The sequence below is a fragment of the Acartia tonsa genome, chromosome 1 (assembly GCF_053477335.1).
Source record: "Acartia tonsa isolate MP-2025a chromosome 1, ASM5347733v1, whole genome shotgun sequence".
Classification (NCBI taxonomy): Eukaryota; Metazoa; Arthropoda; class Copepoda; order Calanoida; family Acartiidae; genus Acartia; species Acartia tonsa.
This window is the reverse complement of record NC_137260.1, coordinates 62,677,759-62,695,151: the sequence shown is the minus strand read 5'-3', so window position 1 is coordinate 62,695,151 and position 17,393 is coordinate 62,677,759. Positions and strand designations below refer to the sequence as shown.

The 17,393-nt window shown below is 31.6% G+C and overlaps 3 protein-coding genes across 3 annotated transcripts; all 3 read right to left on the bottom strand.

The window, feature by feature from the left end:
* Positions 1–3: 3 nt before the first annotated feature.
* LOC145326229 (uncharacterized) lies at positions 4–1,984 on the bottom strand. Its single transcript, XM_080169421.1, has 2 exons — positions 1,885–1,984; positions 4–1,517 (listed from the first exon to the last, which is right to left on the bottom strand). Exon 2 carries the CDS (start codon positions 1,494–1,496, stop codon positions 372–374), a length of 1,125 nt encoding a protein of 374 aa, XP_080025547.1. The 5' UTR covers positions 1,497–1,517; positions 1,885–1,984; the 3' UTR covers positions 4–371.
* On the bottom strand, positions 1,971–14,801 carry LOC145326210 (uncharacterized). The gene is made up of 14 exons (XM_080169383.1): positions 14,695–14,801; positions 13,899–14,005; positions 13,233–13,372; positions 12,526–12,683; positions 11,511–11,882; positions 10,786–10,894; positions 10,039–10,212; positions 9,656–9,748; positions 9,151–9,318; positions 8,573–8,751; positions 7,526–7,657; positions 4,209–4,356; positions 3,696–3,748; positions 1,971–2,772 (listed from the first exon to the last, which is right to left on the bottom strand). Exons 1-14 carry the CDS (start codon positions 14,779–14,781, stop codon positions 2,644–2,646), a joined length of 2,049 nt encoding a protein of 682 aa, XP_080025509.1. The 5' UTR covers positions 14,782–14,801; the 3' UTR covers positions 1,971–2,643.
* Positions 14,802–14,804: 3 nt separating this feature from the next.
* On the bottom strand, positions 14,805–16,574 carry LOC145326221 (uncharacterized). Its single transcript, XM_080169408.1, has 2 exons — positions 16,448–16,574; positions 14,805–16,112 (listed from the first exon to the last, which is right to left on the bottom strand). The coding sequence occupies exon 2, from the start codon at positions 16,077–16,079 to the stop codon at positions 14,946–14,948; it is 1,134 nt and encodes a 377-aa protein (XP_080025534.1). The 5' UTR covers positions 16,080–16,112; positions 16,448–16,574; the 3' UTR covers positions 14,805–14,945.
* Positions 16,575–17,393: the final 819 nt, after the last annotated feature.

Here is a 17,393-nt window from a genome sequence, read left to right as displayed (position 1 = left end):
GAAAAAAAAAATGTAATAATAATTTTACAGGAAACACAATTCTAATAATGAAATCTAAATAAATATGAGAAAATTAAAAGTATAATGATAACAAGAATTAAATATATCAGATTTGGTTTTATTACACTTTGACAAAAATTATTATGATTTTCTGCAATTAGTAGCTGATGAATAATATCATATGGAAGAAACTGTTGTAGATTGTTTGAACTAACATTTTAATGATTTTTTTTTCTTGAAAATTGTTCAGAGAACTAATATTATTTACAAATTATATGCAATCTTGAATAGGAAAATAATAAAGCACTTGTTAATTGCCATTTTCAACAAATACGCACTTTAGGTTCATTCTTTCATCAAACATTTTTGTTTCACTGCTCTAAAATAAATTCTTTACTCTTAATTCCTTCTTCCTCTTTTATAATTACTCCCACACTCTCAGCCTCCATCTTGATAGAGAGAGGATCTTCATCAAGAATTTCTTCTTTAATTTCTTGTTTAATATCAGCCCCACCACAATCAACAAAACTGGTAGAAGCAGAAGGTGGAACTATATTATAAGTATTTTCAAAGTTTTTGAGATGCTCAGCTGATTTATTATGTTTTGATAATTCTGATTTTAAGTAAAAGGATGTCTGGCATAACACACAAGGGAATGGCTTCTCACCTGTGTGGGTCATCTTATGAAGAGTTAAATGACTTTGTTGTATGAATGCCTTATCACAAGAATCACATTTGAATGGCTTTTCACCACTTGTATGGAACCTCTTATGTGTTGCTAATTCAACATTTGTAAAGAAAGATTGTTTACATGTATCACAAGAGTAGGACTTCTCTCCTGAGTGGATTTTCTTATTGGCAACTAAATTATCGTTTGTACTAAACTTTTTCCCACTTGTATGGAACCTCTCATGTGTTGTCAATTCAACATTTGTAAAGAAAGATTGTGTACAGATATCACAAGAGTAAGGCTTCTCTCCTTTGTGGATTCTCTTGTGTTCAGTTAATAAACTTTGTCGTGAGAAGGTCTTTCCACATGTATCACAGGAGTATGGCTTCTCTCCTGTATGAATCCTCTGATGTCCAGTTAAATGTCCTTTCGTACGGAAAGCTTTTTCACATGTATCACATTTGAATGGCTTCTCTCCTGTATGGATCCTCTTATGGGTAATTAACTCACCCTTCGAACGGAAAGCTTTTTCACATGTATCACAAGAGTAGGGCTTTTCTCCTTTGTGGATTCTCTTATGGAAATCTAAATTATCATTTGTACTGAATTTTTTTCCACATGTATCACAAGAGTATGTCCTCTCCTCTGGCATCCTGTGAAATCTTTTATGTATTACAAGATGACTTTCCTTGGGAAAAGTTTTATCACATTCATCACAAGAATATTTATGGGAACTCATGTGTCTTATTAAAATATCTTTCTGTAAAAAATATAGATTACATATTTCGCATCGAAATGGTTTTACTTCTGTATCTTGAGTGTTCATTGTAACGACAGGTATTTTAGCCTAAAAATATTTAAAAATTAAATTCAGTTTTTGTGAAGGTAAAAATATTTACAATTCAGTTTTTTTTTAGATAAAAATATAACTATTAAATCCAACTCGTTGAAGCATAGCTTAGATCATATAAAACAAGATTTTGTTTCATTTAGGGAAAATAGACCTACCAAATATTACTCATGCTAACTTTCATAACGAAATTCAAATTCTAAGTGCCATTTGCACATTGATTACGAGAAGGTTGCATTACCCTTCCCCCCCACTCTCTCTCTTTATATAGGGTGTTACTTAATGTTCATGACAATGCTTACTAATATTAATATGCGCGAATTACAACTGTATATATAAACAATATCATCCTTGTCAAACTTACTTTTATTTTCCGAGCTTAACTATAAAGGAGTTTGTTTCTCTTTGTGTTTGTTTTGTCTTCAGTGTTAAAACTCAAGTCTTATTTCATTTTCTTTTTGTCTGAAAATGATAAAATAAGTTATTTTTTTTTATACAAAAGAAAAGAAAAATATTATTTGGTGGAATAATTTACAGTGGTTTTTTCGAGTTGGGGAATCGAACAAACAAAAATGAAAAACACGACCTGAACCTTAAATACTGAATCAGAGTTTAGCAAAACTTTTGATAGAAAAATTTAGCTAGCATAGTGATCAATACTGTATAGCTGGCAATAATTTTCTATTAATAATTTCATAAAAATAAATATAAAAAAATTACGTGATATCGAATTTTAAGAAAAATATTTTTAAATAAAAATAGATAGGTAGGTGTGTAATTCAACATAAGCATACAAAAAATATTTTATTACATATGTATATAAACATGATTTTATGCATGGTTTTGTACTTTCATAACCTGGGTTGGCCGTTGCAAAAACTGAAAGTACAAATATTAAATTGAAAATAGTATTTTGTCACAAAAATTAACTTTGAATAAAGATTAAATATTTACTGAATTTTTATCTTCTATAATACAAAGTTGATCGATGTTTGTTCATCTGAACCTTTCGATATCGGTAACCGCTGAACCAAGAGGGCTCTACTCATCAGGGAATATAGATACTACAATATACAAAATACTAGTTTTACATAGAAATAAAAAGGGATAAAAACCCTTGTTTCTAATCTTGTTTAATACAAGACTTCTTTCTGTGGCTGTAGAGGGAGCTGTTTTGTGTAAATGACTTGCTGCATATTTCACATTGATATGGTTTCTCTCCTGTATGTACTCTCATATGTTGCCTCAAAACCTTAAACATGAAATTTGTGTTATTAAAAAAATATTTGTTTAAACATTAATCTAAATGGTATAATTCTCAATAATCACAATGTCAAATTGGTTCTTCTAATAAAACAAAAAAACAAATATTGGATCATGGAAAGAAAACGAAGTAGCAAGTATCGTCGTATTTTCACAGTGGATTTTCTCCAATTTCTCGCCCCTGTTGGGCCAATTTCCTAACCCTTCGGAGAATCATTAATATCTACCAAACCTAACCTAAAATAATCTATCAAAAGCTACTGTGAAAAAAAACGACAAAACCCGCTACTTCGTTTTCTTTCCACGATCCCAAATGTATTATTCCTTCATTCTAACTAAATCTATTTTATATTTCTATTATAAAATTAAGAAATAGAGAATTATTACAGAGGTTTATATTCAGCACAAGATTCTTTTTTCCCCCGGCTGCAAAATATCTAATTCCACCCCCCCCCCCCCCTGGTTTTTTCCTAAGGAGTGGGGAAAAATGTTTTCAGTACTTTTTATTTTACTAATTATTTTAGTTTTTCCCCAAGGAGGCAAAAAATAGAATAGTTATTTCTCGCATCGTATTATAAACGGCTTTCCGCGGATATAGAATGTACAATTATAAGATTAAAATCAGTTTTTTAGCCCCTTGGTGCTGTAGGCACGGGCAAAAAAACTGGTTTTAATCTTATGATTGTACATTTTTATATTCGTAGAAAGCTGGATATAATACGATGCTAGACATAGTTTTTTCGTATGGATGAGAACCGGTTCCTATCCACGAATGTTTCCTGTATCTACTCTTTATTTTTTATTTTTTCCCCCTTCCACATATTTTTTATCCCCCCCCCCCCCACCGGCTTATTAAGCATGGGATCCCATGCAGAATATACATCCCTGAATTATTAATATACATAAACTTACCGTTTGGCTGACAAAAGCCTGTTCACAGACCTCACATTTGGCCCGCTTCACACCTTAAATGTAACAAAATTATATTTGTTTAAAATTTAAATTATTAATTCCTAATATTATTTCAGTGCAAAAGACGACTTTTTATTTTTCATAATTGTATGCAGCAATCAAGTACCAGTACCACGTTTTATAATCAGCTGATCTTTGTTTATATTTACATACTGTCAATTGTCAATTGTCATCTAACTTTCAATATGACCAGTCCATTAAATAAATTGTAATGCTTATAATTAGGTTGTTCTATTAAGCATTGAGCAATTAGTTTATTTTGTGCATTATGCTTTTAAGGATTGTTTATTAAATTATGACTGACTTGTGATATTTTCAGACCCCTTAAAGTATTCTTTTTAGATCAAACATAATGTTTAATTATTAGTTAAATTAATTAATCATATTAAACGTTTCTAAATAATGAACTTTATAGTCTCGGAATTGTTTATTCAAAAGTAAGTTAATTTATACCTTGATGCACATCCAATATGTGTCTCTCCATATTCATCTTCATTGTAAATTCTTTTGTGCACAGATTACAAGGATATTTCTTTGGGTGTGTGTGCACATTACGAATATGTTGATTCAGTGCATTCTGCGTTTTGTAACTTTTATCACACTACAAAAATAACAAGAGTTATTTACATGAAAATATACCTAAGCATTTATCTATATATTACATGCAAATATCATAATAATAAATCATTTTAAATATTGCAAAAACTTTGTACTAGCATCAACAAAGTGCAAGCGCCCCTAACTTAGAATATTGTGATTAATAAGGCTAAGTTTATTATTAAAATTATTACTTTTAAATATGTATACTATTAAGTACCACTATAATTTACAGTCCATTGTCCCCTTCCTCCCTAAAAAGCATCAGATTACTCTTTAAACCATTTAAAATATTGCATATATCAGTATTGTGTTTTTTTTTTAAATAGATATAATGCTTGGCTTTATTAATTAGGGTTGGGCCGGATATTTTTTTGGCCGGATACCGGATACCGGATATCCGGCTGATTTTAAATGCCGGATATCCGGTAACCGGCCGGATATCCGGCCAACGCCGGATATCCGGCAAATATCCGGTTATCCGGCCAAATTACCGGATAACCGGCCAAATTACTACATATTAAAGTATCAAAAAAGGATATAGTCCCTTTTGTGGCAACGCACCTTAAGGGGTGATTCGTTGTATTTTTAAAATTGCTTTTAATAGGTTATTTTAGGTTAGGTTAGGTTATATTTGGTTAGGTGATTGCCCCGCAGCGTTAGGCAATTGGCCCCGCAAGGTTAGAGTCCCCCGCAAGTGGCTAGAAATAGGAGGAAAGCTACTGTGAAAATACGAATAATCGCTCCTTAAGGGTCGTTGCCACAAAAAGGACTATACCCGCAAAAAAAAATTATTCATAAACTAGTGTTTTATATTATACTAGCGGCTGCGTCCCTAGTATCTAGGGATATTAGAAGGGACATAAAAGTGCAGAAAAATAATTTAAAACCTTACAACGACTTTTTTTTATAAAAATGAAACAGCCTAAAACCACCCTGGGACCTATAAGAAGCTTCACTCTAAAGGAGAACATATCAGTTCAGCGGTTAGCGAGATCCTTCGCTACAGACAAAAAAAAGCTTACTACTTTGTATAATAGTATAAAATTAAGATTAAAACTTAAAAATTAAGTAAGTATTAAATGATCTTTCTTCTTAGCAAATAAATCTAATGAACTATTACTTCCCTCAATCTGTAATTTTCTGTAACCCCCCCCTCTGTTTTTTTCTATCCCATTTTCTGTGTATAAAAGGTAGAGGGCTATAACTAAGTGACTTTCGAAATATGGGTATGACACATAACTGAGAGTTGAAATTTTTTTTAATACCTCCTTCCTGGCGGGCACAGGATGCCAGCAAATCTGGTAAGGTCATTCAGGTAAAAAGTAAAAATATTTTTTTACTTAAACAAAGCATTTCATGTTATCTAATACTAAAATATCCTATAGTCGTACATCCTCATATGTAATATAGGTGTTCAAGTTGATTTCAGGTTCCAGGTATAATCCTACAAGCCCTGAACCTCCAGGTCTCCAGATATCTTTAAACGGTTCCTGTGACCGCAAATTTTTACTTGAAGATTTCAAATTTTAAACTTAGGCTTTTTTATATATCTTCATGACATATTACAATTTCATAAAATCTGTTGCCGTTTACCTGCAAACCGTCGGTTTGCGGCTGGCAGCTGCCAAGTACTGCTGCCACCGCCAAAATTTATGTTTTGAGATTTCTAATATAAAATTTACATAAAGATAAACATATTCAGAAAAAAATGTTCTTCTATCTTCAATAATAAGAAAATTACAGCCATTTAAGATTAAAAAAAAACAGAGATTTTTGTTGTAAAATATAAAAGATTATATTGCCGGATTTCCGGCCGGATAGTTTCAATATCCGGTATCCGGCCGGATATTGAAAATGGCCGGATATCCGGCCCAACCCTACTTTATTTATCTAGAATTTTTAATCTCAACAACTGGAGATAAAAAATTAATTTTCTGAGGTGTATGAAATGTTATATTCCACTGGTACCTCCCTCCCAAATAGCTATAAACCTATAAAACAAAACAGCGAAAAACATAACAGCGAATATTACAAAACCGCGAAATTACAAAACAGCGAATGTTACAAAACCGCGAAATTACAAAACGGCGAATGTTACAAAACCGCGAAATTAAAAAACAGCGAATGTAAGAAAACAGCGAAAAACAGCGAAAAATAATATAAAAGTTGGAAAGATTTTTAATCAATATAATAGATTTGAAATCTGCATAAAATTTTAAGGATTTTTTATAAAATTCGTTTTTTATATAATTCTTTATTTAAAGGCGCAAATACAAATTAAGTTAAATAATTTTAAGATCTGTGATTGGTGGATTGAAAACTATCTGCGCTCTGATTGGAGAAGCTTAAGTGACGTACGTCATTCAACCAATTAGAGCGTAGGTAGTTTCCAATCCAGCTATCCTATTGGTCAAAATTTATTAACTTAAATCGTATTTGCGCCTTTAAATAAAGAATTATATAAAAAACGAATTTTATAAAAAATCCTTAAAATTTTATGCAGATTTCAAATCTATTATATTGATTAAAAATCTTTCCAACTTTTATAGTCTATTATATAATATATATATTATATAATATAAAAAAAATCGACTATAAAAAATAAAAAAATTATGTTCCAAATTTTAAATGAAAATCTTCCAATTTTTATAATTTTATATATAAAGAATATCGAACCACTCTATCTACTCAGTTTCTACTGGGCATGTCACCAATCCTAACCCATTGAGGAAGGGCAGGAGGACAGATAGGCTGGATACGTTGAAGTTGTCCCTCAACAGTTATAAGAGAACAAACATGAAAGAGTTCCTATTTGGAGACCGTGACACTGTTTAAAATTCACTTGTTTTTTGTTTGTTTTTGGACACATAAATTGATTAAATGTATACTTTTCTTTTTGTTTGAATAATAAATTTTTAAAAATTCCTACATAGTTATACTTTTGTAACAGTCGCTGTTTTGTAATTTCGCGGTTTTGTAACATTCGCTGTTTTGTAGCATTCGCGGTTTTGTAATTTCGCGGTTTTGTATCCACTCCCAAGGACCTACAGGAGAAGCTACCCTATAAAGGAGAACCATATCAGTTCAGGTGTTAACGAAATCCTTCGTTACAAACAAACAGATAAACATCCTGTTACTTTATTATAATGATTAAGCTGTCCTGTCTCTACCTGATCACAAGATTTATCTCTAACAGGATTATGAGTTTCCAGATGAGTTTTGAGGCCAGTTTTATCTACAAAACTTTTGTTACAATGTTCACATGTAAATTCCTTCTCACCAGTGTGCAGCCTCTCGTGTTTCTAAATCAAAAAAAAATCAGGCAAGTATTAACAAGGATGACAACATCCAAAAAGTGAAGCTCTGAAACGGTAGGACGAACGAACATTAACACTTGTATAGTGTCAGAATCAAATGTATAAGTCAAAACAATATTGTAAGAAAATTTGTTTTAAAACTGCTTAAATATAGAATACTGTTTAAGTACATTTTTACACCAGGATATAGAGATGCATCGTTTAAAATTTTATACCTTGTTGTAATAGAAATCACCATTCCAAAAATCAGACGAATAGGATAGTTAAATCAAATAAAAAATGTTGTTAGTAAGATTTAAAATCAACAAGTTTCAAGTTTTAAATAGACGTACGGACATTCTGGTAACGATCATAGAGATTCTAGACTTTCCAAACCGTACCAAACTTACTACTACAGGAATCGCCATGTCAAGGTTGAAATCGAAAGTTCAATTCTAACATGTCTAAATAACGATAAGAGCTATCCGTTATGAACGTAGGGATTGACGTACTGGCCGCACGGGCCTAATTATAGAAAAGCTTCACTTTTTAAATAAACTACTCCATAATCGACATAAGCATAAATGCTAGAATGTCTGCTTTCCGTTAGGTAAGAGTCTCAACCACGACACCTCTTGCTGGATACGCTCAGCAAAAGTATCTATTGCTGCTATATTCTGTGCGTGACATTGATAGTAAACGTAAGAAGAATACACTATCATAACACTCCCAATTTTTTATTATGCATAGTTGGGCAAAGAAGGACGTCCAATTAAAGAGTTTCAATTAGATATTACTTTACTAAACACTCTGGGGGTATGGAAATAAAAGAAGACAATGTTGGATTACCCTCAAAAGTAACATTTTCGAATCTCCGCTTAGTTACATTGTCATTTATACCATAAAATAAAATAAACTTACTTTTAGACTTGAAGTTGTTACGAAATTTTTGCCGCAAATTCCACACATAGCCTTGGGATCCCTCGAGTCTTTGTTGTACTTTAGTTTCTGGCCTTCGTGTATTAGTTTCATGTGCGTCCTCAAGTGTGTTTTCTGGACAAATGTTTTTCCACACGAATCACATGAGAATGGTCTTTCACCTTAATATAATTGTTCCTAGTTTATTGTTATACATACATATATGTGTATTTTATACGGTATTCAAGTGACTTATGCTTGCAATAATTTTTCTGAAAATATGACTTTCCTCAACGCAAATAAGATATTCTTTTACATAAAACAAGAACTCACGGATAAGAGTTAATTTTTCTTTAAATTATTATAATGGCTGACCTATAATCATATTTTACAAAGAAAATATTTAAAGGTTCACCACTCCAAGTACTTAAACTCGTTATGTGCACTTAATGCAAATATCCCTTTAAAATAATAAAAGAAGACATAAAACATATGATATGATAGAGAAATAAAAAGCAAAGGAGAAAAGAAAAGGGTATTTCAATTGGAATTTTAAAAAGCAAGCAAAATAAAACAAAAACCTGTATGAACTCTTCTGTGTGTAACTAGTTTGTCATTATCTGCAAAAGTTTTATCACACAGGTCACATGGGAAAGGCTTTACTCCTGCGTGTGTTATCATATGTTTCTTCAGCTGTCCCTCTGTTAAATAAACTTTCGGGCATAGTTCACATTTTACTGTGTTTTCACCTAAATAGTTTGTTCTTAATTAACATAATCATAGAGGGGAAGTTGCACCAAGTGCATTTAAACTCGAATTTAGTGAACAGCATATTTTTTCTGTTTAATAGTTTAAATTACATCTATAGGATATATATTTAAAGGAATATGAAAAATATTAAGACTTCCTAGTTTTTTGGATGTATGCATCTTATATGGCTGTTTATTGTAACACATAATTATGGTATTCTTGTTACTAATGCTTGTAATCAAACTTTTTAAATGCACTTCATGCAACTATAACTTTAATAACATAAAAAAAGTATTGATGTTATATTGGTTGGAGAAAAAGTATTTAAATAATTACCTCCTATTTGATGTATTCTGAAAAGATGTCTTCGCAAGTTCTCCACAGCTTGAAATGATCTACCACAAAGATCGCAAGAATATCCAGTTCCTCCTGGAAGAAAATATTTTGATTGAAAAATTCCCTGATAAAAATGTCTAAACAGTTTAACTTCATGCATTAACTATGTATTGACTATGTAACTCCTTATTAATGAAATCAATCCTATTATATAAAGTAATAAATTTTTTGTCTGTAGCTTAAAATTTCCTTTTAATGGAAGCTTGTTACAGGTCGCTTGATGGTTTTAGGCTATTTGCCTACTTTCTTTACTCCTTCGAGTACATATCTCCTAGAAGCTAGGAGCGCAGCCGCTAGTAAACTAATAAATCTAAAGACTAAACCTGAATAATGAAAAGTTTTGTGAAGTTTCAGTCCCTCCTCCGTTGTACAAGTTTTATCACACATCTCACAATGAAATCTGCCCGGCTTCTCGGAGTGCCTGTTCTTTATATGCTTGGCCATGAAGGCTTTAGGATGTTTCTTATGGCAAACTGGACATTCTTCCATTCCTACTCCTAAATAAAAATAAGATTTTTAAAAAATTCTACCTCATTATAATGACAGGGGAATAGACAAAATTTATGTATAATTAAATGACGAGCTTCATTACCTGCACATATTAAAAGGTTCAAAAAAAAGGAAAACTAAAAGCCTAAAATTTATAAAGTCATTTGACAAAAGAGTCTCATAGAACTGGTGTTATATGACACTGTTGCTTTTGTTTTAAAGTACCAAATTCACCTCCTCTCCCGATTCGTCTTCAAAAAATACAATGCTGTTTTACAGAGAGGAGAGGGAGAGGCATTGGGCAGATTATTACACTAACCCCAAAGTTTTATGATAACATTTTCTTATTCAATGGCTTATCAGCTTTGGGGGCCTTAATTGAATTTTGATTGTTTGGTTTATTAAGTTAAGTGTCCAAACGTTTCAACCACTAATTGTAATCTACAGAAGGGGTATTTTTTGTGTTCTCATTGGGGATATAAATCAATTAATCGACCATTGTCTTATCCCTTTATATCCATGATTGTTTTATCTTTCATTCACCCATCCATGTATCCGTGAGTGAGACATAAAATTGTCACCTGTATGGTAGCCCATGTGATCTTGCAATACTTTTTTCAGCATTTGTTTCGAGCATATACTGCACTGCACCTGTTCACCCTGATGGTCAGGGAATCGAGCAATGTGATCCTTTAATCAAAGAAGATAAAGTATAGAATAGAATCCAGGTAGAAGATTTTGCCTGGCTAGCCTTAAATATAATTGGAACTTTTGAAAGGCCATAAAGTACTTATGAATGTTAGTAAAATCACATGATTTCATAAATAATCCAAAAATATTAAAATAAATGTCTTTCTTAATTATTTACTAAAAGCCAAATGAACTGGCATTTAACCACCTTTCTCCAATACACAATGGATTAAAACTATATACATATTAAACTAATTTAGGGACTAATTATTTATTAAACTTTAAAAGCGTAAGCGTAACTTTTCTTCAAATTTGCAAGAAATATTTAAGGTTTTCAATTCTATACTTAATCTTCTTTGCTTAATCTATAATACAAAGTAGAACGATGTCTGTCTCCCTGTTTGTCTGTTTGTTTGTAGCGAAGGATCTCGCTAAGGAAGGTTTATAACTTTTTTGGGGGATAGTACCACCACCCTCCTAAGAGAAATCGCCAATAAATCGCCCAGCGTATATTTTTGGTAAACATCTGATCTTAACTTTAATGCGCAAGCGTAACTTTTCTTCAATTTTCCAAGAAATATTTAAGGTTTACAATTCTATACTTTATCTTCTTTGCCTTCAAAGTCTCAATGCTTGGCTTTTCCTTGCCGCAATATTTACACAGGAAAGGACCATCACCGTGAACTTGTATATGTTGGGATAATTCAGATTGGTTGGCAAACACTTGATCACATATAACACAAGAATGGATCCTTTTCTTTCTAATCTTTCTACTCCCTACTTTTTTGGATTTGTTTGATTTGGGTTTTCGATGCTTTAGAAAATGCTTTCTGAATGTTTTTAAGGTTCTAATTTCGTTTCCACAATCTTTGCACACATGAGGCCCGATTCCATGCGAATTATAATGATCTTTCTTGGTGGTGGTGGTTCCCAGTACCTCGTCACAAATTATACATTCTGTATCTTTGTCATCGGGTTCGCCAGAATACTGAAAATATATATCTTTCTTAGGTAGGTAGGTACTGTGAAATACTTAATAATAATAATAGAAACTTGATAAAATTTTAATATGTCCAGGAGTTGTAAATCATCAATTCAAATTAATTGAAACTATGGCGAGGGCAGGAACAATAATATGCGTATTGCGTAAAATTGGTCTAAACTTGGTTTTTAGTTCAAGTTGTTAACAAAGGAAAGTGGTTAAAATTCAGGGCTCGGCAGTCACGCTCTAGCCACCTGTGTTCAGTAAGACCCAGGAAAATAAAAATTTTAAAATCTAAAAAATCAGCCGTAAGTCTAAACTTAAACCAAATATGGCAATCCCTCTTTTCAAACGAATTTTCAATGTATGCTATAAGGTTTAATTTGAGACTTATTCGCAGGTAACGCGCGGCTGCCGAGCCCTGATAAAATTATAGAAAATAGGATAATCCTTTTATCCATTAAAAAATTTAGACTTTGTTTCCTGACCCTTAGTATACGCTTTGTTTAATATTCTTTTAAGTTTTTATATTTTTTTTTATAAATTAAGAAAAATTCTATATATGAGGGGGACTTCCCAATACCTCTTGGGGCGAGTTTTATGAATTTCTTTAATAAATGAAAATAATAAATATACAAGAAATACTTACATCATCATATTGAACAATATTAGGTTTAGATTCATAATCAACATCTGGTGTGAACGGTTCATCATCTCCAGCATATGTCGCGTAAAAATCCTCCAAAAAGTCAGAGTTTTCTTGGGACTTTTCTTCATTTATTTCAAGTTTTACACCATCTTGTGATACTGAATAATATTTTATATTTAGGAAAGCAAGGATAGGTGAATTGAAAATGAACTATTTAAGGTTTAAATTTTTGGGGGGAAGGGTACCAACACCCTACCAAGCAGTGTTGCGGAGCCGGAGCCGTGGAGCCGCCATATTTTGCTGGAGCCGGAGCCGTAATTTTTGTTAAAAACGGCTCCGGCTCCGGACTAAATAAATAAAGAGATTTTTTTATGAATTATAATTTGGTAACTCTGTTTTGTCATGTGCAAAAGATACGGCTCCGCGGAGCCGCATCAAAATTAAACGGTTCCGCCAAGCTGCTCCCAAGATAAATCGCCACTAGAAAAAAAATTCTTCTTTTTAAAACTTAAGTTAAAGATGTGTGGTGGTCGACTTCTCACTCCCACACAATTTTTAGTAGAAGGAAGTATTGTAATGGTTTTAGTTATTTTTTTAGAACCTTCCTACCCCTTTCAATGTAAAAAGCATTTATATGCTTGAGGCGCAGCTGCTAGTAAAATATATTTAATAATGAGTATTAAAAACATAAACAAAAATCTTAATACCTCCTGGCTCCAATTTTGTATTGTTGGTAAATTGAGTAGCTGTAGCTTTATACTTGATATATTTCTCCACATTATCTTGAGCAATATTAACTTCACTAAGGATGGCATTCACTTGAGCGTCACACCAGGGCTCTTGGATTCTAATTTTAATAAATATGTTCATTAGTTTTTTTTTACAGAAAGCAAATATAAAAATAGTATGGGGATACATTTTCTAAATATAAAATTTAAATTGGTACGTTACATTATCCGTCCCAATCCAACATGGATAATGTACATGAAAGATAGAATTTTGTACTTTGTTAATTTAAGATAGCTTCTAAGTGAATTACCACTTCTAATCTATGTGTTTATGAATATATCGTTAGTCAGGAATTTAAAGGAATAAGACTATGGTCAATAAATTTATGTACACCACATCCCCAAAAATGATACACAAATTCACCAATTCTGTAAATTACAGTTAGTGGTTAAAACGTTTGACGCTCAACTTAATGGACCAACCAATCAAAATTTAATAAAAGTCCTCAAAGAAGTTAAGCAAACAAATAAGAAAACGTCATTATTATATAATACTTTGGGGACTAGTGTAATAAATAGCCCAATGACCCCTCCCTCCCTGATTGTCTTAAATATCTTAATAAATTCAAAAACATATAAACTAACCGTTTACTAACTTCCAGGCCATAAGCTTGCAACAATGCTTTTGCTCTGTTAAGAACTTGAATGGAATCTGCCAAGGCCTGCTCTATCTCTGTTTGACTGCTGCTTATCTGAAACATTTTATAACTATATTTTAGGATTATTGAAGGATTACTAATATTGCCAGGTTAGAATATATTTTGCTTCTAACTATTTATTATAATGAGAAAAATATTATTAAAAAAATTTGGGTTTTAATGCACTAAAATTCTGCGCCCCTTGCCTGTAGGTAAGGGAGTGGAAGGTCAGAAAAATAGCCTAAAACTACCTCTAGACATTTATCAAGCTTCCTTAAAAAATACAACTAATTCAAACAGTATCTTAAGAGATCTTTTGATTCAGACAAAAAAAACATTACTACTTTTTTAATAGGTAGGATATAAGCGCTCTAAAATCGATCATTAAAGGAAACAAAACAATATTGATGAAAAATTTAGCTGTTAAATATTTTTACTTAGATGACATATTGTCTTTTCTATAATAAAGTAATAAAAAATAATCGAACTATAACAAAATCAAAGTTATTTCAATGGATTTATTATAGCTAACTTTGATCTTAAACCAGATTATCATGTACTCAACTTGTAGAGGGTTAAAATAACATCCCCCATTTACTCCATTCCCTCCTATCCTATTGGATGAAAGAACTAACCTATAAATAACAAGGAGAGACATTTTTTTCCCTGTCATAATATCCACGTATATTCTATATCTATTGTTATTTGCTAACAATTAAAATATTCAAAGTAATGGAACTAACCTGACTGACATGGGGGTTGTTGTCATTGTTTGTAATATTAGCAGTCTTTGTCAAGGGATCTTCATTATCAACTTCCTCGACCTTCATTTTCTCTGAAATGTAAATTTTAATATCATCATTTGATAATGAATTATTTAAACGTTAGTAATAAATAGATAAATCAAATTGATTCTTTTTGTATTGGAGTTTTCTTCTTGTGGCTGAACAAAAGCTTTGTTGCATATTTCACATTGATTTATATCCAGAAATTCTTATTTATCATCCATTTCCTCTTTAATTGAAACTTCAACATTCTCAGCTTTTATTAGAAATGGAACAGAATCTTCAACATATTTCTCGCCCCCGTCATGTTCATCAAGCGTTTCTTCTTTCTTTATTACATGTTTACTATCAGCTTCACCGCAATCGATAAAACTGGTAGAAGAAGAACGTGTAGCTGTAAGTTTAGAAGATTCCATCATCTTTAAATGTTTTACAGATTTATAATGCTTTTTCAGTTCTGAATTGGTGTAAAATGATTTCTGGCATAGTTCACATGAGAAAGGTTTCTCCCCTGTATGGATCCTTTGATGAAAATTAGATTCTCCAAGTGTTCGAAATGATTTTCCACAAGTTTCACATGAGTATGGCTTCTCACCTGTGTGGATTCTTTTGTGTAAAGTCAAACTACTACTGACAGTGAATGCCTTATCACATTCGTCACATTTAAATGGCTTTTCCTCTGTATGAATTCTCATGTGTACTGTTAAATGGCTCTTGAAAGGGAATTCTTTTTTACACTTCTCACAAGAATATGGTTTCTCACCTGTGTGAATTCTCTTATGGAAAGCCAAAGTACTATAGGAAGAAAATGCCTCTTCACAAATGTTACATTTAAATGGATTCTCATCTATATGAATATTCTTGTGTGCAGTCAAACTACTGCTTACTGTAAAAGTCTTATTACAAAATTCACAAGAGTATGGCTTCTCCCCTTTATGAGTTTTCTTATGTGCATTCAAATAACTACTAAAAGCAAAAGCCTTGTCACATAAATCGCATTTAAATGGCTTCAACCCAGTATGAATTCTCATATGACCAGTCAGATAGCTATTATCAGAGAATGACTTATTGCATACATTACATGTAAACGGCTTCTCACCAGTATGAATCCTTTCATGGAGTGTCAATGCACTGCTTGTTCGAAAAGCTTTCTCACATGCACTACATTCAAATGACTTATAACCACTGTGAATCCTTTGGTGTACATATAATTCACTACTTGACTTGAATGCTTTGTCACAAAAATCACATTTATATGGTTTTTCGCCTGTATGTATTCTCATATGAACCTTGAGGCTATAATTTCTAGAGAATTCTTTATTGCAGATATCACAAGTATTCATGTTGAATTGCTAATTGTTGAATGGTTTTAGTACCTGAAATATAAAAAACAAACAGTATTAAGTGTAGATCACAAATAAAGAATGAATTTATGGAAGAAATTAATAATTCTTTCACGTTTCTTGTTTATTTAAATATTAATAATTTGTAGCATGACACGACAAACAGACCGAAAAAGCAGCTAGGAAAATAATATTTCCCCCATAGCGTAACGAACAGACAATCGGTGAAATATAGAGTAGCTTCACTACTAAGAATATCAAAATGTCATACATGAGTTTAATTAAAATTTATAAATCTTAGCTTCGTAATTTTAAACATAATTACATGTTTTTTTTAATAAACGTACCTACATATTACAAAAAATCACCTTTTTGTGATAGCTAAATAGCTATCTTCTGGTTCGTTGTTATTTGTAGTTGTAATGATTCTTTGAAGTTAGGAATCAGATGCACGAGGAGATTGGTTGTGGCTCTTTTTGTTCATACTTCTGCCACCTGGTTCTAAAAATAAAAAGAGATAATTGAACAATAATGAAACTTTTCTTCATTTAAATGCAAGAATTAAAAAAAGAGGGGGAATTAGGGGGAGGGTATGTGCCACTATTTCACACCATGCCTGAAATGAATCAACAGTCAAAATCGGAGAGAGAGGTAAAAAATCGAAACCTTTGGCGGCAGTAATTGAAAATTAAACTTTACCTAGATTCAATCAATGAATATGACTGATGCATTAAGTTACCATGCAACCATTGTTTAATCTGAAAAATAAAGAATATAATTTTCTTATAAAAATTACTATCTAACAAACGATTTAAAACCATTATTCATTACTACAAAAAAAACGATGATAACATCCATAAATTGAAGCCTAAAAAATCAGACAATCTGACATTAACAAATATAGAGTAAGAATTCATTTAGTATTCAACATTAATAATAATTAAACTTAATTGTAGAGATGCTTTGCTGCTAATGACATTATGGCAAATAGTCTCAGGAATCAATATCACAAGAATTGAGTGAATAGGATGATTAATATATAGAATATAAAGTTTTCTTTTCTTTAAAAAGCTGAGAATCATTATATTTTTATTAAACAAAGGACTTATTGATAATAATAATAGAGTTGCTACACTTTTAAAATAATTTCTAACTGTAATTTGAATATCTAAAAATCAAACTAAATTCTGTTTGAGGATTTCTACATTACATTCCTCTTTTTTATTTTCTCCAACATTCTCTGACTTTATCTGAATAAATAGATCATCATTATCAAAAGATTCCTCCTCTCTCATTTCTTGTTTAACAAAATTC